This window comes from Leuciscus leuciscus (genome assembly GCF_965113295.1).
Source record: "Leuciscus leuciscus genome assembly, chromosome: 18".
Taxonomy (NCBI): domain Eukaryota; kingdom Metazoa; phylum Chordata; class Actinopteri; order Cypriniformes; family Leuciscidae; genus Leuciscus; species Leuciscus leuciscus.
In genome coordinates this window covers 15296759-15312484 of record NC_138742.1, presented here as the reverse complement: position 1 = coordinate 15312484, position 15726 = coordinate 15296759, and the positions used below count along the sequence as shown (strand labels likewise).

Genomic DNA, 15726 nt, shown 5'->3' with positions numbered 1-15726 from the left:
TAAAGTTAAAGTATGTATGTAGTATTTAGTAGACTGGAGTCAGACTGGTTTACAAAAGCCAGAATACCAACAGGATATGGCTACTATCAATAACAAAAGATCTGATTCTCATTAAATTCAAATTATCATTTACTTCTGCAGCTGTGGAAGTGAAAATCACTTTCACATTCTTAAGATTCATTTCCCGTAACAAACTAGGTGATCAACTTGTTATGCAACTTGTTCGCACACATTTGCATTCGATAACATCGGTTTCCACTACAAACAAAATGAATGCAGGAGGATGAGGAATGTAGAAATTGTGAGGTCATACAATGTTTTTCACATTGTAATGTTAGTTACAAGTTAATGGCTTACAATTCACTTCTATACTGCATATTATACATCTCATTCAATTTAGTTGAATATCCACCAATAATAATAAAAAAGAATTAAATAACTTAAAAGACCAATGAGTTGTAGAGCAGAAGGATCAGGAATAGGAAATGTAGTGATATGAGAGTGTCAGTTCAGTTTTTGATTGCTAGACGTGGCAAAGTCAGATTTAATTTCGTACAACCTTATGCATTTTTACATACTATCAATATCATATTACATCCTTTGTCCAAGTGTCAAAATGTAGTGTTTAATGGTGAGCGTTTAATAATCTTACTATACTTTTGTCAGTGACACTTTCCTAAAGAACAGGAAGGCTGCTCTTCACATGAAGCTGTTAAATGTCAAAGTGACGACAGTATGCTATCTAACAGTCAGAGGACTGTTGGGGATACATCACGAAAGTGGATGAGAAAATGTTTTAAATCTCCTTCAATATTTGAGGAATCGTTCACATGTATGGGCTTCAGTCAAAGACGATATTCAGAGAACAAAAAGACACGTGTTTCACTTCAACAGGTTATTTTGCGCAAACGATGCATACTGCTTATGTAAGAATCTAAAGTAGCATGTTGGTGTGAGCCCACTTTGTAGTGCAGAGTTGTGGAATGTGAGCGATAGAGCGTTTGTGTGTCTGTGTGCTGTAATAGTATCTGAACAGAGACACCAAAGGGGTGTGGAGACAATGAGCAAAGAGCACTCTGGGAAAGATAAGGCTGGTTGAAAGAGATTTACAACGTCGTTGCAATGTCGATTCTGTTCTGCGTGACCTCTGAACCCAGCCCAGTAAATCCCGTTCAGCCCGCCCCATCTCTGCCCTCCATCTGAACATTGCCTCTCCACTCCTCTGTCACTTCTCCACCCCTCACTGCTCGTCCTCGCCGAAGACGTCGTTCTGTTTACGCTTCATGTTCTCAAAGTCGAAGTCACTGCCTGTCATCCGCTTGTAGATGTCCTTGATGTCGTTACAAGTTGTTTCAAAATGAGTGGTGGCATCGTAGGACCGGGATGCAAATATCTGGAGAAATGACATCAAAACTGGTTATATTTCTGACTGATGCCAAGAAGTGCGCAAGAATTTAAACAAGAAATTACTGTAAAGCCAGTTTTGTTACTGTTATCTAAAACTATTAAATTCGTTTTCATTAACTGATATAAAATAAAATATATTTTATGGAAAAACTTGGAAATGTTTTCTTGGAAACTAACTGAAATTAAATTGATTTAAGTTGATTTAAGATTTAAGATTTGATTTAAAATGTAAGTACTAAAATGACTAAAACTAAAATAAAATTAAAAATATATATATATATATATTTATTTATGACAAAAGCACATGCAATGACTAAAATTTAAAAAAAAAAATTTAGTTCAAAATATAGTATTTATTCACTTTCATTTATATAATAGTATATAAAGAATATTAAAATAACAGCGTGAAGCTGACCTGACTGTCTGTCCCATCATCTGTGGGTTCATACATGTCACTGATGGCCACAAACCTGTAAAAATGACACAATAATAATACAAAAATTCATTGCATTTAATGTGAGCAGTGCTGTGTTTTCTGGAGTGAGGAGTGTTTTTAAAACTAAATATCAAATAACGTGGGTCTGAAAAATGTGACTATTAACTTTCATAAAAAGATATATCCTATAATTTACAAAACTGTACAAAAGCAATATCACACTTGCAGTTGTGCTGTGGAACTGAATATTATGTTGTTTGTTTTTTTACTATAAAACAGAGTATAGAAAGCAAAGTAAACTGACTTTTGGTCAATGGGCTCGATGAGTTCCAGAGCAGGTTCGATTTCAGCTTCAGGATCAGAGGTTTCCACAGTGGTGCTTACGATGGCAATGTATTTCCCCTGAGCCGCCACGTTATGGGCGTAGGAGATCATGCAAACATAGATATCTACATGCAAATAACAACAAAATAAGCATGAGCTTTTCATGACATACTTGAGCAGCATTTTGAAAGTGAAAGTAAGCAGCATCCTCTAGTGGTGTCTGCACAGTAGTGCATACCTGAATGCATATACATCTTGGTTTATCCTGCAAATCATTCTCTGCAAATATTCCCATTTTATACAAATACCATAAGAATCAACAAGTGCTGTCACTAACCTGATTTGCGGTTAACCTGGTTCTGAGGGATGATGATCTGGCAGGAATTGGCATCATTAGTGTTTTTAATGGGATGGCTGAGGACGCAGATGACCCGGATCACCTGGCCTACTTTGTGCACACGGTCCGCGATGTAGCTTGGGTCACAGATGAGCTGTTTGCATCGGGCAACCTTGGAAAAGAAAATTCAAACATAAATTCTGTCTCAAACTTTTCCAAAGAAAATCCTCGTATTGTCACTTTGTAATAATCAATTATTTTATTTTATCATTTTTTTTCAATAAAAGAAGTTTGATATATCCAAGTGGGCCGCACACGTCCTGAAAAGTGAAGCCAAAACATTTTTGATCGCCCCCTAGTGGCTGGCTGCAGTATAGGTCATAAACTCCGCCCTCTCCATGTAAACGACTGGGACATGAGACAAACTTAAAAACAAAAATTGCACTTCAAATACATTTTTTTTTCTCCCAAAGTAGTTTTTTTTTGTCATTTTAGGTAGTTCTTATGACGCTGATATATGTTGAAATGTCTGTTTTAGTTAGTTATTTGATGCTATAAAAATGAGATGTAGCGTCATGATTGACAGCTTTGCTTGCGATTGAGTCTGCGGGAGTTTGGGCGGGACCTTGATACCGCGGCTCCACCTCACGATCGCTACGGCACAGACTCTGGCTCCAAATGATGTCATCAGCACAAGATGGCAGCTGCCATTTCTGGGACATTTTGGCTTTATTTTTCTACAGTGGAAGGAAGTGAAGACATGTCGTCTTTACAGTTTATGGTCATATCCCACTTCAAAAACAAAACAAAAAAAGTACCTCTCCTTCTGATTTCACGCCCACCACGTGTCCTCCCTCCATCACTATCTCATCCACTGGTTTGTTCAGCATGTATGTTCCTCCATAAATAGCACTTAACCTGTAAGTTCAAAAAGCCCATGTTTAAAACATAAGCCCTTCACAGTGACACTCAACATAATTACTTGAGAATGATTGGGTGTGGGAGGGGCGACTAACCTAGCAAAGCCCTGAGGCAGCTCCCCCAATCCGTACAGGGGGTACAGGTAGGGGCTCTTTCCGTAACGTGCCAGGGATTCACTGTAGAGTTTGATCCTATTGATGGTCTCCAGACACGGCTGCTCCAGGTAACTAGGAGGAATTCAATTCAATACATTTATCATCAATGCAAAATAATTCATTGTTATTTGTTGACATTAAGGCAAGACACAACTTGTGAATAGATAGATAACACCTTACTTCCCCTGTTTCTTAATCACAGTAGTACTGCTTAGTATTAGAAATATTTTTTTGGTTGACATTAGAGTTACAGGTTTTTACAGAGGGGATTTTGATATATCTTTTTAATCACTCTATAAATCAGAAAATACTGTAATCACCATCACTGCGTCCGATATCGCGTACTGTCTGAGTAGGTACTACATTTGAATTTACTGCACAACCATTAAAAAAGTATGTTCTATATAGTATGAATGAAATTCAGACATACTACATTCACCATATTGTTACTGTCATGTGACCTACCAGCTTCAGTTGCTTTGATTCACTTCCATTCATAAATCCCCTCCATGGACTAGTAAAGTGTCCATCGAATGACACTTCAGAAACTTACTGTAAGTAGTAGCTCATCCAGGGACTTTTAGTATAATACTATATAGTAGCGAAGTTTTAAAAGAATGTATGTGTGTGTGTGTTGTAATATATTAGTATGTCTTTCAGGAGATTTTAACTCTCCTGCCAGGCTGTTGCTGAAAATAAGAACTTGTTCTTAAGTTACTTGCCTGGTTAAATAAAGGTTAATAATAATTTGATTTCGGATGCAGTGCATGTTTTAAGGATTAAAATGTTAAATAAATCAGGCAAATGATATAAGATAAGACCCTCTCTAAAAACCTTTCAGAATATAGATAGGAATACAAACGGCCTTTAAAAGATCTGTTGTTATTAAAATCTTCAGACACAAACAAATGAAGTGTAGTAAAAAACTTAAATGTGTAAAACAGTGGTTATGCCTGTAGCGTGTTGCCTTAAATAATATGTTTTATAAGACTCTTATACACTATGAGGTTTTGTAACACTGGCGACACTTACTCATCTGTCCTGTAGAGGGCCAGGGCATGTCCCGTGAAGTCTACGACGTCCTGTCCTAAATCAAACTTCTTGTACACTTCTCCCATTGTTGTGAGTTTGGGATCGACACCCTCAAAGGTCTTGGGGTCGTTCTCATCAAAGTTGGCCACAAAAACTAGGAACTTCCGGAAACGTCTCTTCTCAAACATTCCCATTAGGTCTAAGCAACACATGTATTGTGTCATCTATACAAGTCTGAATTTTTTATTATCAAAAACAATTCTTGATTTCTTCCTACAGTCAATATGCTAAACTGTAAAAAAAAATATTCGAAGTTATAAATAAAGGATTATTGGAGTATGTTTGACAAGAAAATACTATTTCAGTCTTTCTACTACAAAATTTCACTTCAATTCAGTGTGTTACTTGCTGTTTCTTTTGTAATTATTTATTAATTTACATGCAATATCTGAGTAAAAACAAATTCTACACCATTTTTTCTCCCAGTGTAGCTGCACTTACTTGAAGCCAGTGCCTCTGTCTCAGTAGAGGGCACTTTGTAGATTTTTCCCCCTTTATACACGAAGCTTCCCTCAACCACTTTGAAGTCAAGATATCTGGTCACTTCAGTGTATAGAAGCATCTTAACTAACTGACCTTAAGGAAGATAACAATGACAAAATGTGATTGTGCATCATTATTCAGAAAGTTGTTACAGAAAAATGACAGAATTCCATGAATTAAGGGGCAACAATCTAATCCCAAAACATGTTTCAAACAATATTCTCACACCGCCAATTATGCTACTTAAGTATTTTTACCATTGGCCATTAAGAATTTAGGAATAAGGTCCACATTCCAGTCTCTTCCCCGGCCCATTGACTCTGGGGGGCTGTCTGAAATCCCAAATCTCTTATAGAGCTGAGAAAAAAAAAAAGCATGTAAAATGTGAGTGCATGCATAAAAAACAAGGATAAATGCAACATTTAAATATCATATGATATTTTTGAAGAGGATGTCCATTAATAGATTTTTTTTTTAAATAAGTACATGTTATTCATTTTTTTATATATATTTAAAATGAATATAAATCTTCCTATTAACATAGAATATTAATTTATGTAAAAATACACTGATTTTTATTATACTTTTATTCTTCGACAAAACAATCATAGTTATTAATGTGTGTAAAATCAAGCAGACATGAAATGAGTATGAAATGAATGACTGTGAAACATCCTCACCTCCTCCAGGGGTGTGATAGAGGAACTTTCACCACCGTAGTATGGATTTCTGTCCATATGCAAAACTTTCTTCCCATTCACAGACATGATCCCAGAGAGAATACATTCCTACACAAATAAACATCATTCAGTTGAAATAATCTGTGATGGATTTATATATATTTTATTTATTTATTCTATTCATCTGCTGAGATGGCCGCAGCAGGTATCTATAGCCTTGACTTCCGCGTTGAACACTGGGATGCGAGTCACCCCACCCAACTAGTGATGGAAAGTCCGAGTCATTTCCGCGAGTCGGTTCCTGTGAACAGTTCTCGCTGTAATGAAGCGATTCAAAAACCGAATTCTTCTGATTCGTTTACGTCATCTGACATCCTAGCGGGGCCAATTTCGTGAAATTAGATTATTGTAATTATGAGAGTTCCAGTTCAGTTTGTTTCAGCGTGAAAAACAATTAAGAACCTAAATACGATTGATATTTACATAAAACAATACTATAATGCGTTTACATCTTGGCTGAAAAAGTTTTAAATCCAATTGTTAGTGTGCTAAAACTATCATCAAGTCGTAAACATATTTCCAGTACGTTTTTTTGTTTTGTTTTTAATCGGCTTTAATGATTCGGTAACAGAGGAACCCCTCGGGTAGATTCATTGAAAAGATTCGACTCAATAGAACAATTCGTTGCCGAATCGGACATCGCTACACCCATCCAAGCCGCAGCCCAGATCAGCCACGATCCTCCATGAGGAAAATAGAGAAACGTAAAATGCAAAAACAATACTGTTTTCGTTCTTTTTATTATTAGTAATGCTGCTTTTTGCACATATTTATCCAATATCAAGTTCTCGTATCTTTTCAATTGGGCCCTTTAAAATATATCAATAACAAAAAAAAATCCACTTAACCCTGTCCAAAACGGATGAATTGCAAGCAACCTATGAACTAACATCAGTTAAGCACAATACAGCTTCGTCGCGGCGTTGGCGACCCGTAAAAGGCGAAATACATGCAATAAACACATATTTTCCCCTCTTTCGACGCACGAGCAAACGGGATACCTGATGCCACTCCTTAGAACCAGACACTGAGACGAGAATCAGTCATTACTTTTTAATCACCGCTGTCATGTCAATGATGCAGCCTCAATGGCTTTGAAAATTCGGGGGAAGATGTAATTGGGAAGGAATGCACTTGTATACAGATAGAAATTACGAGAAATGCTGGCTCACTACACACACATATAGTATACAGTACTGGTCCAAAGGATGCGTCAGCAATAGGCCCTCGGGTTCAATCTAACGCAAAGCATCTATTCCTACAGTCACATCTCTGATAACAGCATAAGCACACGAGCACCAATCGACAATATCTTCATCTGTTTCATATAAGTTATCAGTGACCTGAATGCGTTAACGTTACTCACCGTGAGTCCGGTGCCCAATACGATAACATCATATTCCTCATCCATGTTGTATTACAGTGGATCTCCCTTCTTTTGCCAAATTTCCGCTGCAAAAAAAATCTGCAAAACGGTGTTGATGCAATGAAATATTTATGCAGAACCAGTCTGTTACCGACAGTAAAACAAACTCTTTGCAAACGGTTATCGCTCGAATGATTTGATACGTATCACAATTGTTCAATGACTGTGGTGCGAGTCGCGACCGGCGAGAACAACCAAAGATGGCCCTGACCGCAGCACGAGCTCCAGCGGTGCGGAGACATTCGCGAAATAATATAGTGCACCTCCCAAAACGGAGATGATCACTGTTGTTCTGAATGTCATCAACCCAGAATTATAAATCAGCCACAAATACAAGTGCTTCAAAAAATATTAGCGATAATTCACATCCCGGGGTTGTCTTAAATTATTTCATTTTAATTTCCCCATCCTACAGCTGAATGGCACAGGGCGCAGTCACATTACCAAATATCCCTCCGCCAACAACACTGAGGATGAAGATTTTCTTACAGTAATAACGCGTGAATTAAAGTGCTGATGATAAAGATGAGAGCTGTTTAGTGCTCAGGAAACGCAAAGTATTGTTCTATATTAATGCTCATAGTAATACGTGATCTGTTAAGATAAGCTTGATTACTGTAAAATGCAAACATATGACAGAGGCTGTCAAAAATTCATCCCAATAAAGTGGTCCTGAAAATACAGTGTCGTCCTATTGCACTCCAGGTGAAAAATGGCGAGGGCCGACCAAGATTGATTTCTACAGTAAAAGGGATTGTGCAGGTAGAATAACTTTATGATAAATAATACAAAGAGAACCTTTTTGATAAATAAATAGTTTACAATGTGGTCAACCTTCTTTTTTTTTTTTGATAGATAGATAGATAGATAGATAGATAGATAGATAGATAGATAGATAGATAGATAGATAGATAGATAGATGGATGGATGGATGGATGGACAGACGGACGGATTAGATAGATAGATAGATAGATAGATAGATAGATAGATAGATAGATGGATGGATGGACGGATTGGATAGATAGATAGATAGATAGATAGATAGACAGACAGACAGACAGACAGACGGACGGACGGACGGACGGACGGACTGGATAGATAGATAGATAGATGGATGAACGGACGGACGGACGGACGGACGGACGGACGGACGGATTGGATAGATAGATAGATAGATGGATGGATGGATGGATGGATGGATGGATGAATGGATTGATTGGATAGATAGATAGATAGATAGATAGATAGATAGATAGATAGATAGATAGATAGATAGATAGATAGATAGATAGATAGATAGATAGACGGATGGATAGATAGATAGATAGATAGATAGATAGATAGATAGATAGATAGATAGATAGATAGATAGATAGATAGATGGACGAATTGGATAGATAGATAGATAGATAGATAGATAGATAGATAGATAGATAGATAGATAGATAGATAGATAGATAGATAGATAGATAGATAGATAGATAGACGGACGGACGGACGGACGGACGGACGGACGGACGGACGGATTGGATAGATAGATAGATAGATAGATAGATAGATAGATAGATAGATAGATAGATAGATAGATAGATAGATAGATGGATGGATGGATGGATGGATGGATGGATGGATGGATGGATGGATGGACGGATTGGATAGATTAGTAGATAGATAGATAGATAGATAGATAGATAGATAGATAGATAGATAGATAGATAGATAGATAGATAGATAGAAGTTAATGACCAAGTTAAATGAATGATTGTACGGTGGTTGTATTATATATATATATATATATATATATATATATATAATATAATATAATATATATATATATATAATATTTATTATATTTATATTTAAAAAATGTATATAATATATATTTTTTCCTTTTCAAAAACGTTGCCCTAGTAAATAATGAAAATATAGTTTATCCACAAGATCATCTTGCGCCTGCGCGCTGCTCAGAGACGAATCGAGTCAGAAGGGAATCACATGATCGAAGAAGGAAAAAACACAGTCACGTGATCATCAGCGCTCTGCAATTCACGTGACTCTCCTGAATAATGACGGAAGTAGGAGTGCGGCGTAGTAGTCTCTCGACAATGGCCTTTACTTCAGTTTTATTATTTATCTTTTCGATTTATAGCTGTTATGCTCAAGTGCCTCTGCTCATGTGGACCAGTGATGGGTACGTGACACAATTATTTTTTGAATATTGCTTTTACATTGTCAAATAGTAGGCTACACCAGAACATTACTGTGGCTTAATTATGTTCAGGCAGCTGAATCAGCTAACAGTGACTTGGTAGACTGTCTATAAATTGGAAAGCGCTTGGTAGAGGCTGATTACTGTGGACAAAGTTTCATGTCTTCCTGTTTCTGTTGAGAAAGTTTGCAAACTGAATGATATCTTTGTCAATACAGCCACAGTATGCCACATCTGGCTCAACCAGCAGCTGGTCAGGCTGTGTCTGGTGGCCAGCTGGTGTCTTATCTGAAATCTGCCTTGTCCACTGCTCCTCACAATGTGCTGCTCTTCTTACAGGATAAGGTAAAAAAGGCTTCATATGTTTAATCTGTGGGGGAAATAATGCCACTCTAATGCATTCTTGTGTTTTTATCTGCTTTAAGATATTTGATAAGTCTTGTAATACAATATTATCTAGTTATATGACCATTTCAGTTGTTTGAAATATATGATATAATGAACAATGTGCTGGATGTTAGAAAATGCCCTCATAAAGAGAAAAATGCCCCTTAAAAGTAAATCCACATGTCATCAATAAAAAAAGTACATTTCTGACATTGGTAAGAACCTTTAGTAAAGCCTGTAGTGTTTGTGTTTACTGTGTGATCAATGTAGGAGCAATGTATTTTACATTGTGGAATTATTAGTAAAGCAGCTTCTTCCTCTAATTCTGATATTTTTACTCTCGTAGCTACTGGACTTGTCACTATAGTGTGACTTTGAGCCATAGTCTTACTTCCCCATCCATCTTCCCGTGGACATGCCAGTATTTCATTACAGTACAAATGTGATCGTTTGTGCATTGACATGACAAAATCTATTTAGCATTATTGCAATATTAAACACCAGAGAGTTGAAACATTGGCTTAAACTAGTGGGATTGGTAGATATTAGCAGTGGATTTGTTATCTGAATGATTTTCAATGAAAAGACTATATATATATATATATATATATAAACACGTTTTTGGTCGTTGAAATACAATTAAAATAGCTGCCAAAACATTTTTAATTTTCTTTTAAATACTAAAAGTACTAAAAATAACATTTTTAAAATATAAGAAAACTTACCAAAAGGACAAACCAAAATTAGTAAAACTCAAACTAATAGAAAAATGAAAACTTATTATAGAAAAACAGAATTTAAAATATTAATTAATAGTATATAAATAATAATTGAATACATTTATGCAATGTACTGTAACAACTGACTCTTGTTGACTGACACTTTTTCCATCTTGTTGCCTGCTCTCCCCACTATATAGCTAAGTATAGATGACTTCACCATGTACGGTGGAGTTTTTGGGAACAAACAGGACAGTGTCTTTTTAAATGTAGAGGTGGGTGTGCCCTTTGTATTTTTGTATTCTTTCCTTGTATTTTTTAATCCTCAAAATATATCACATCTAGATTTTTGTCTAAAATTTTCTTCAACATTTCTCTCTTGGTATTCAAGTCTGCACTTCAGACATCCTCCAGTCCTCTGATGCTGCCAGCCCTGGACTGGTCTGCATCGGATTCAGTCCTGGAACTCCTCCAGGGAGAGCTGGGTATCCTAGCAGTCCACATCAACCCAAGCACCCTAAAGGAAATCAAGCTGAACACCGCACAGCCTTCACTGCTGGCTGTCCATCTCCCTTACACTGCTGGGTAAGATGTTCTGTAATGCTATTTATATTACATACGCAGTTTCTTGCTAAAGTGTGCAGATTTTTAACCAATTAATTATTTACACTTTCATGTTTTTCCATCTGTGCAACCTTCTGCAATACAGGCACTCAATAATAACAGCATTTTTCAACTTTTTCAAAGAATATTTTCTTATATTAAACAATTTCATGCCAAATTGTGTTTCAGAGTTAAAAAAAAACAGAGTTAAAAAAAACATAAAATTTCAATAAAATGATGGAATTGGTTGATGTCTGAATGCTTTTGCAAGGCACTCTGAATTAAAAAAATGTTAACTTCCCTTTTTTGTTCTGTTTGCAGTTTTGTTATTATTAACAAAACAAAAAAAAATTAGATAGTTGAAAGAAAGATGAAATAAAATAAATTATAAATATTGGATTCAAAACTTAAACTTGTTTAAAAAAATGACTAAAGCACAAAATAAAATGATTCAAATTTAAGCTAAAATTAAAATTGAAATGAAAAATATTTCAAATATTAATAAATACTATAATAGTATATAAATAATAATAAATAACACTTTGACTTCGCTTTGTTTGAATATCAGGGCTCAATCAAAGGAATTGCTTTTGAAAAATGGTGAGTAGTTATGTTTCTTTTTTGATAATGATATATATATAGCTTTTAATGTTTTAATTCTAACTTGATGCCATGTGTTCATCAGCATTGCTGTACTATAGTATATAATATTTCTTTTTTTTCTTTTAGATGAGATCATTGGAAAGGTCCTTGACTTGTTCAAATCTCAGGACGTGCCTTACACTGCTGTATACACCGGCCTCAAGCCCTCTAGAGTAAGTCATCACATTTATTCATTTAGCAGATGCTTTTATCTAAATGAGGAACATCACATGGACAAAGTTAGTATGTACTGCACTTTGTCTATTTGTTCTCTCACACTATAGGGCTTTTCACACTTGAAATAATTAGTCCTGGTTCATTGTAAACCCCGGGTAAACGGAATCCAGGGTTATCTTGCTTCACTTTTCACTGTTCATAATTTACCCATGGTGTTAACAATTAATCCTTGGTATTCATAAACTGTCGTTTCACACTGTACATCCCTAAACCCTGCGTTAACGTCTTTATTTGCGGTGTCAGTGTCATTGACTGGATGAACGCAGCACACAATATGGTTACATAAAGGCTATAGGATTGCGCATCCTCATAATCTTGTCGACTGTACTATCAAGTTTATCCAGAATTTTGGACTATAAAGGTTTATAGAGGAGTTTGACTCAAACGCTGAAACTACTGTTTAACGAGCTGTGTTTCCGTGACTTTTTTTTCTGTTTCTTTTTTCCGTAACTTTTTTCTGACTATCCAAAGCATGTGAATATGAGGCACGTGATTGGCTGTCTGTTGATAAGCATCTATACATAACATTCTCACTCCACATCATTTCACACTGTACACATTTGGCACCGCAAAAGCTCCGGAGTGGGGTTTCATAACAACAGGTCAAAAGTTGTGCTAACATTGCTTCTAAATTATAAGCGTGAAACGTTCCTTTACCCGTGGTTAAAAGTGTCTTTTTTTTGTCATTTATCCTTCTTCTATAGGTCATTGAGGATACCCCAGTAATGGCAGGAAGTTTTGTGGGCCGATCACTACTTCAGGCACCATCACCGCCGTCTGTGAAACCTCCAGTTGTCTTCAACAGCACAACGGGGCAACCCTGCATCTTGCTGTGGGCCGACACTCTCCTCGCTAGATTCCTTGAAAAAGAAATTGATTTGGGAAAAGACATTTTTAATAGTTCTGCAGCTCCTGACCTGACTGGTTCAGTTTGCAATGAAACACTGTCAAGGTCAGAATCATTATCAAGCAGTATTCAGTATACATTTCAACATCATTCACTGCTGTTTCTTGAAAGTATGAAATATTTTGTTTTTCAGACTCGTCCTGAATTACCAAAATGTTCTGGGTTTCAAATCCCTCCAACTTATGTGAGTATTTAACACATAATCCGTCATGCATCATTTGTGGTTTTGACGAACAGGATTCACTGCCGATGTTGGATATGATGTGCATGCTGTCTTAAAGAGAATAATTTGACATTTTTAATACTTCCCTAAAGCTTCTCTATGCGCAAGATCTTCTTTCCTGTGTCTGCTCGAAACTGGACGGTCATGGAGCAGGTGGTGCTGGAGTATGACGGACAGAGGGCGATCTTTAACGGCAGTCGTGGTATCTACGCTCCTGCAGAGTATTCTTTCCATTGCCAGAACGTTAGCAGTGTCCAGAGCCCCCTGCTGGTGCCTCGCAATGCTACGGACAACGCCAACCAATGGAAGCTAACCTTCACTGATTTTCAGGTACTACTATAGTTTTCAGGTGCATTACTGGCGCGGAAACCTGAAGGGCAGAACATTCATAGAACAGGCCTGTCAATTTTCCATCTGTTTCAAGCCACGGAAATTTAGATCACATCTAATATGTGTGATACATCTGATAGCTGCAATAGTAAAAACGTATAATAGCTGTAATAGTAAAAGTTTTCGAGAGTTCCACATGTAATGCTAGCTATTTCATATGCAAGCATGTCAGCCAATCACAGCAGTGAGCGTTTACGCTGAAGTCTCACAGCAGACAGACACGCCCCTTCAAACAGAGTGTTCAAATCAGAGGCTGAAATCCGGCTAGGAAAAATGCCTTTTATTTCTAAATTATGACAATTTTTTATCTACATTTACATTTACATTTATTCATTTAGCTGACGCTTCTATCCAAAGCGACTTACAATTGCTATATATGTCAGAGGTCGCACGCCTCTGGAGCAACTAGGGGTTAAGTGTCTTGCTCAGGGACACATTGGTGTCTCACAGTGGATTCGAACCCGGGTCTCTCACACCAAAGGCATGTTATCTAAAAAACATACTAACATTATAAGGGCACCCCAGGAAACATGATAAAATAATCCATGCCATGGGACCTTTAATGTCACTAGGTGCTTCTCAATTCTTTTTTGTGCATCTTCGTTCCCTTTCCTCGCGTCTCAGCTCCACCCCCTGTAGGGTGCAAGGGAAGGCTGCAAGGAAAGAAAATGAGGATGGAGGAATCAAAGGAAAGCTTATTTGTATGTTGGAATATTCTTGATCACTCTAGTGTCACTTCACTGCGTCATCAGCTGCGCACAAAGGATCTGCCCTTATGTTGTTAAAGTTTGGTTATTTTAGAAATTAATAAATCATAAATATAAAGCAAGATGCCCTGTTTATATAGGTGTGATATGATTTATTTAAACTTCAAAGGTTTAGCATAAATTAAAATGATTGTGACAGATGTGAAGGGGGAGAATTTATAAGTACGTCAGATTTCTCGACAAGAAAGACTTCCGCATAGGATACACCTGTGCATCCTCGCTCATAACTCCTCTGGAAGCATCCTCACTCCTCACTCCTCGTTCCTCGTGATGCAATTAGAGAATTGAGATGTCCTTCAAGATGGCTGAGCTCGATCGGTTTCCGGGTCATAGGATGGAGGACGGAGGAGCGAGGAAACGAGGAGGGATATTGAGAAGCACCCACTGTCTTACTACATTAGTACTTAGTACAAACCTGGTCAAAACGACTCGTGGGCAATGAAGGAAAGCCTCGTTTTACCCTTCAGGTGGGCGTTCCTACAAGGATGTCATGTGAAAATTATGAATTGCAGTGCACAAAAACTAAAAAATACTTCCCATACTGCAGCTGATTTGATGCATCATTTGTTTCCAACAGATCCAAGGTTTCAACGTTACTGGTGAAATCTTCTCGTATGCCAGCGATTGTGCAGGGTTCTTCACTCCGGGGATTTGGATGGGCCTGCTGACCTCTCTACTCATGGTGCTCATCCTTACCTACGGCCTGCACATGATCATGCAGATTCACACCATGGACCGCTTTGATGATCCAAAAGGCCCAGCAATTTCAGTGCCTTTGAGTGAATGAGCTGTGATGTTGTCAAACTGTAAAAATATGCTTGTATGCTTGTATGTATGTCAAAAACCTCCAGCCCCTAATGTGGTTATCAATCAGAAATTTCTGGATCTAGCATGATTATTTGAATGTTTTTAAGAGTATGTGTATTCAAAGGCAAAAAATGTGTCTTGTAGAAAGTGCTGAAATTATTTTCACATCTCCTTTACTTCATAAACTTTGATAATACTTTACAATAAGGTTCAATACATTAACTAAGAGTTTTATGCAATAGCTAACATGAAATAACATTGAGCATTTAAAAAAACAAAAAAACAATGTTTATATATATATATATATATATATATATAAGCATTTCAAGTTGTACAAATAAACATTTATTTATAAATGTGAAATTAATATAAAAGTGATCTAGATGAATAAATGATGTAAAATTGTTCATTCACTAATAATTAGTTACCCAACGCATTAACTAACGTCAATAAATGTAACCTTTTGTAAAGTCTTTCAAGGTTTCACACACACGTCTCTGTCTAGTGGTAAACT

General features: G+C 36.8%; 2 protein-coding genes across 2 annotated transcripts; one reads left to right on the top strand and one right to left on the bottom strand.

Annotated features, from left to right (window-relative positions):
* Positions 1-541: 541 nt before the first annotated feature.
* gdi1 (GDP dissociation inhibitor 1) lies at positions 542-7555 on the bottom strand. Its single transcript, XM_082144314.1, has 11 exons — positions 7262-7555; positions 5836-5943; positions 5413-5512; positions 5114-5248; positions 4613-4811; positions 3521-3652; positions 3323-3422; positions 2505-2676; positions 2148-2292; positions 1823-1877; positions 542-1393 (listed from the first exon to the last, which is right to left on the bottom strand). Exons 1-11 carry the CDS (start codon positions 7304-7306, stop codon positions 1241-1243), a joined length of 1344 nt encoding a protein of 447 aa, XP_082000440.1. The 5' UTR covers positions 7307-7555; the 3' UTR covers positions 542-1240.
* Positions 7556-9358: 1803 nt separating this feature from the next.
* atp6ap1b (ATPase H+ transporting accessory protein 1b) lies at positions 9359-15218 on the top strand. Its single transcript, XM_082145400.1, has 10 exons — positions 9359-9512; positions 9749-9875; positions 10837-10911; positions 11028-11221; positions 11808-11839; positions 11969-12054; positions 12823-13070; positions 13159-13209; positions 13341-13578; positions 14983-15218. The coding sequence occupies exons 1-10, from the start codon at positions 9388-9390 to the stop codon at positions 15190-15192; spliced, it is 1386 nt and encodes a 461-aa protein (XP_082001526.1). The 5' UTR covers positions 9359-9387; the 3' UTR covers positions 15193-15218.
* The last annotated feature ends 508 nt before the right edge of the window (positions 15219-15726 follow it).

Coding starts and splice junctions, on each gene's coding strand:
- atp6ap1b (XM_082145400.1), top strand. CDS start 9,388: ATGACGGAAGTAGGAGTGCGGCGTAGTAGTCTCTCGACAATGGCCTTT. Junction 9,876..10,836: donor TGCTCTTCTTACAGGATAAG/GTAAAAAAGGCT, acceptor CCCACTATATAG/CTAAGTATAGATGACTTCAC. Junction 11,840..11,968: donor GGAATTGCTTTTGAAAAATG/GTGAGTAGTTAT, acceptor TTTTTCTTTTAG/ATGAGATCATTGGAAAGGTC.
- gdi1 (XM_082144314.1), bottom strand. CDS start 7,306: ATGGATGAGGAATATGATGTTATCGTATTGGGCACCGGACTCACG. Junction 5,513..5,835: donor CTATCACACCCCTGGAGGAG/GTGAGGATGTTT, acceptor TTTTTTTCTCAG/CTCTATAAGAGATTTGGGAT. Junction 5,249..5,412: donor TAAATTCTTAATGGCCAATG/GTAAAAATACTT, acceptor ATCTTCCTTAAG/GTCAGTTAGTTAAGATGCTT.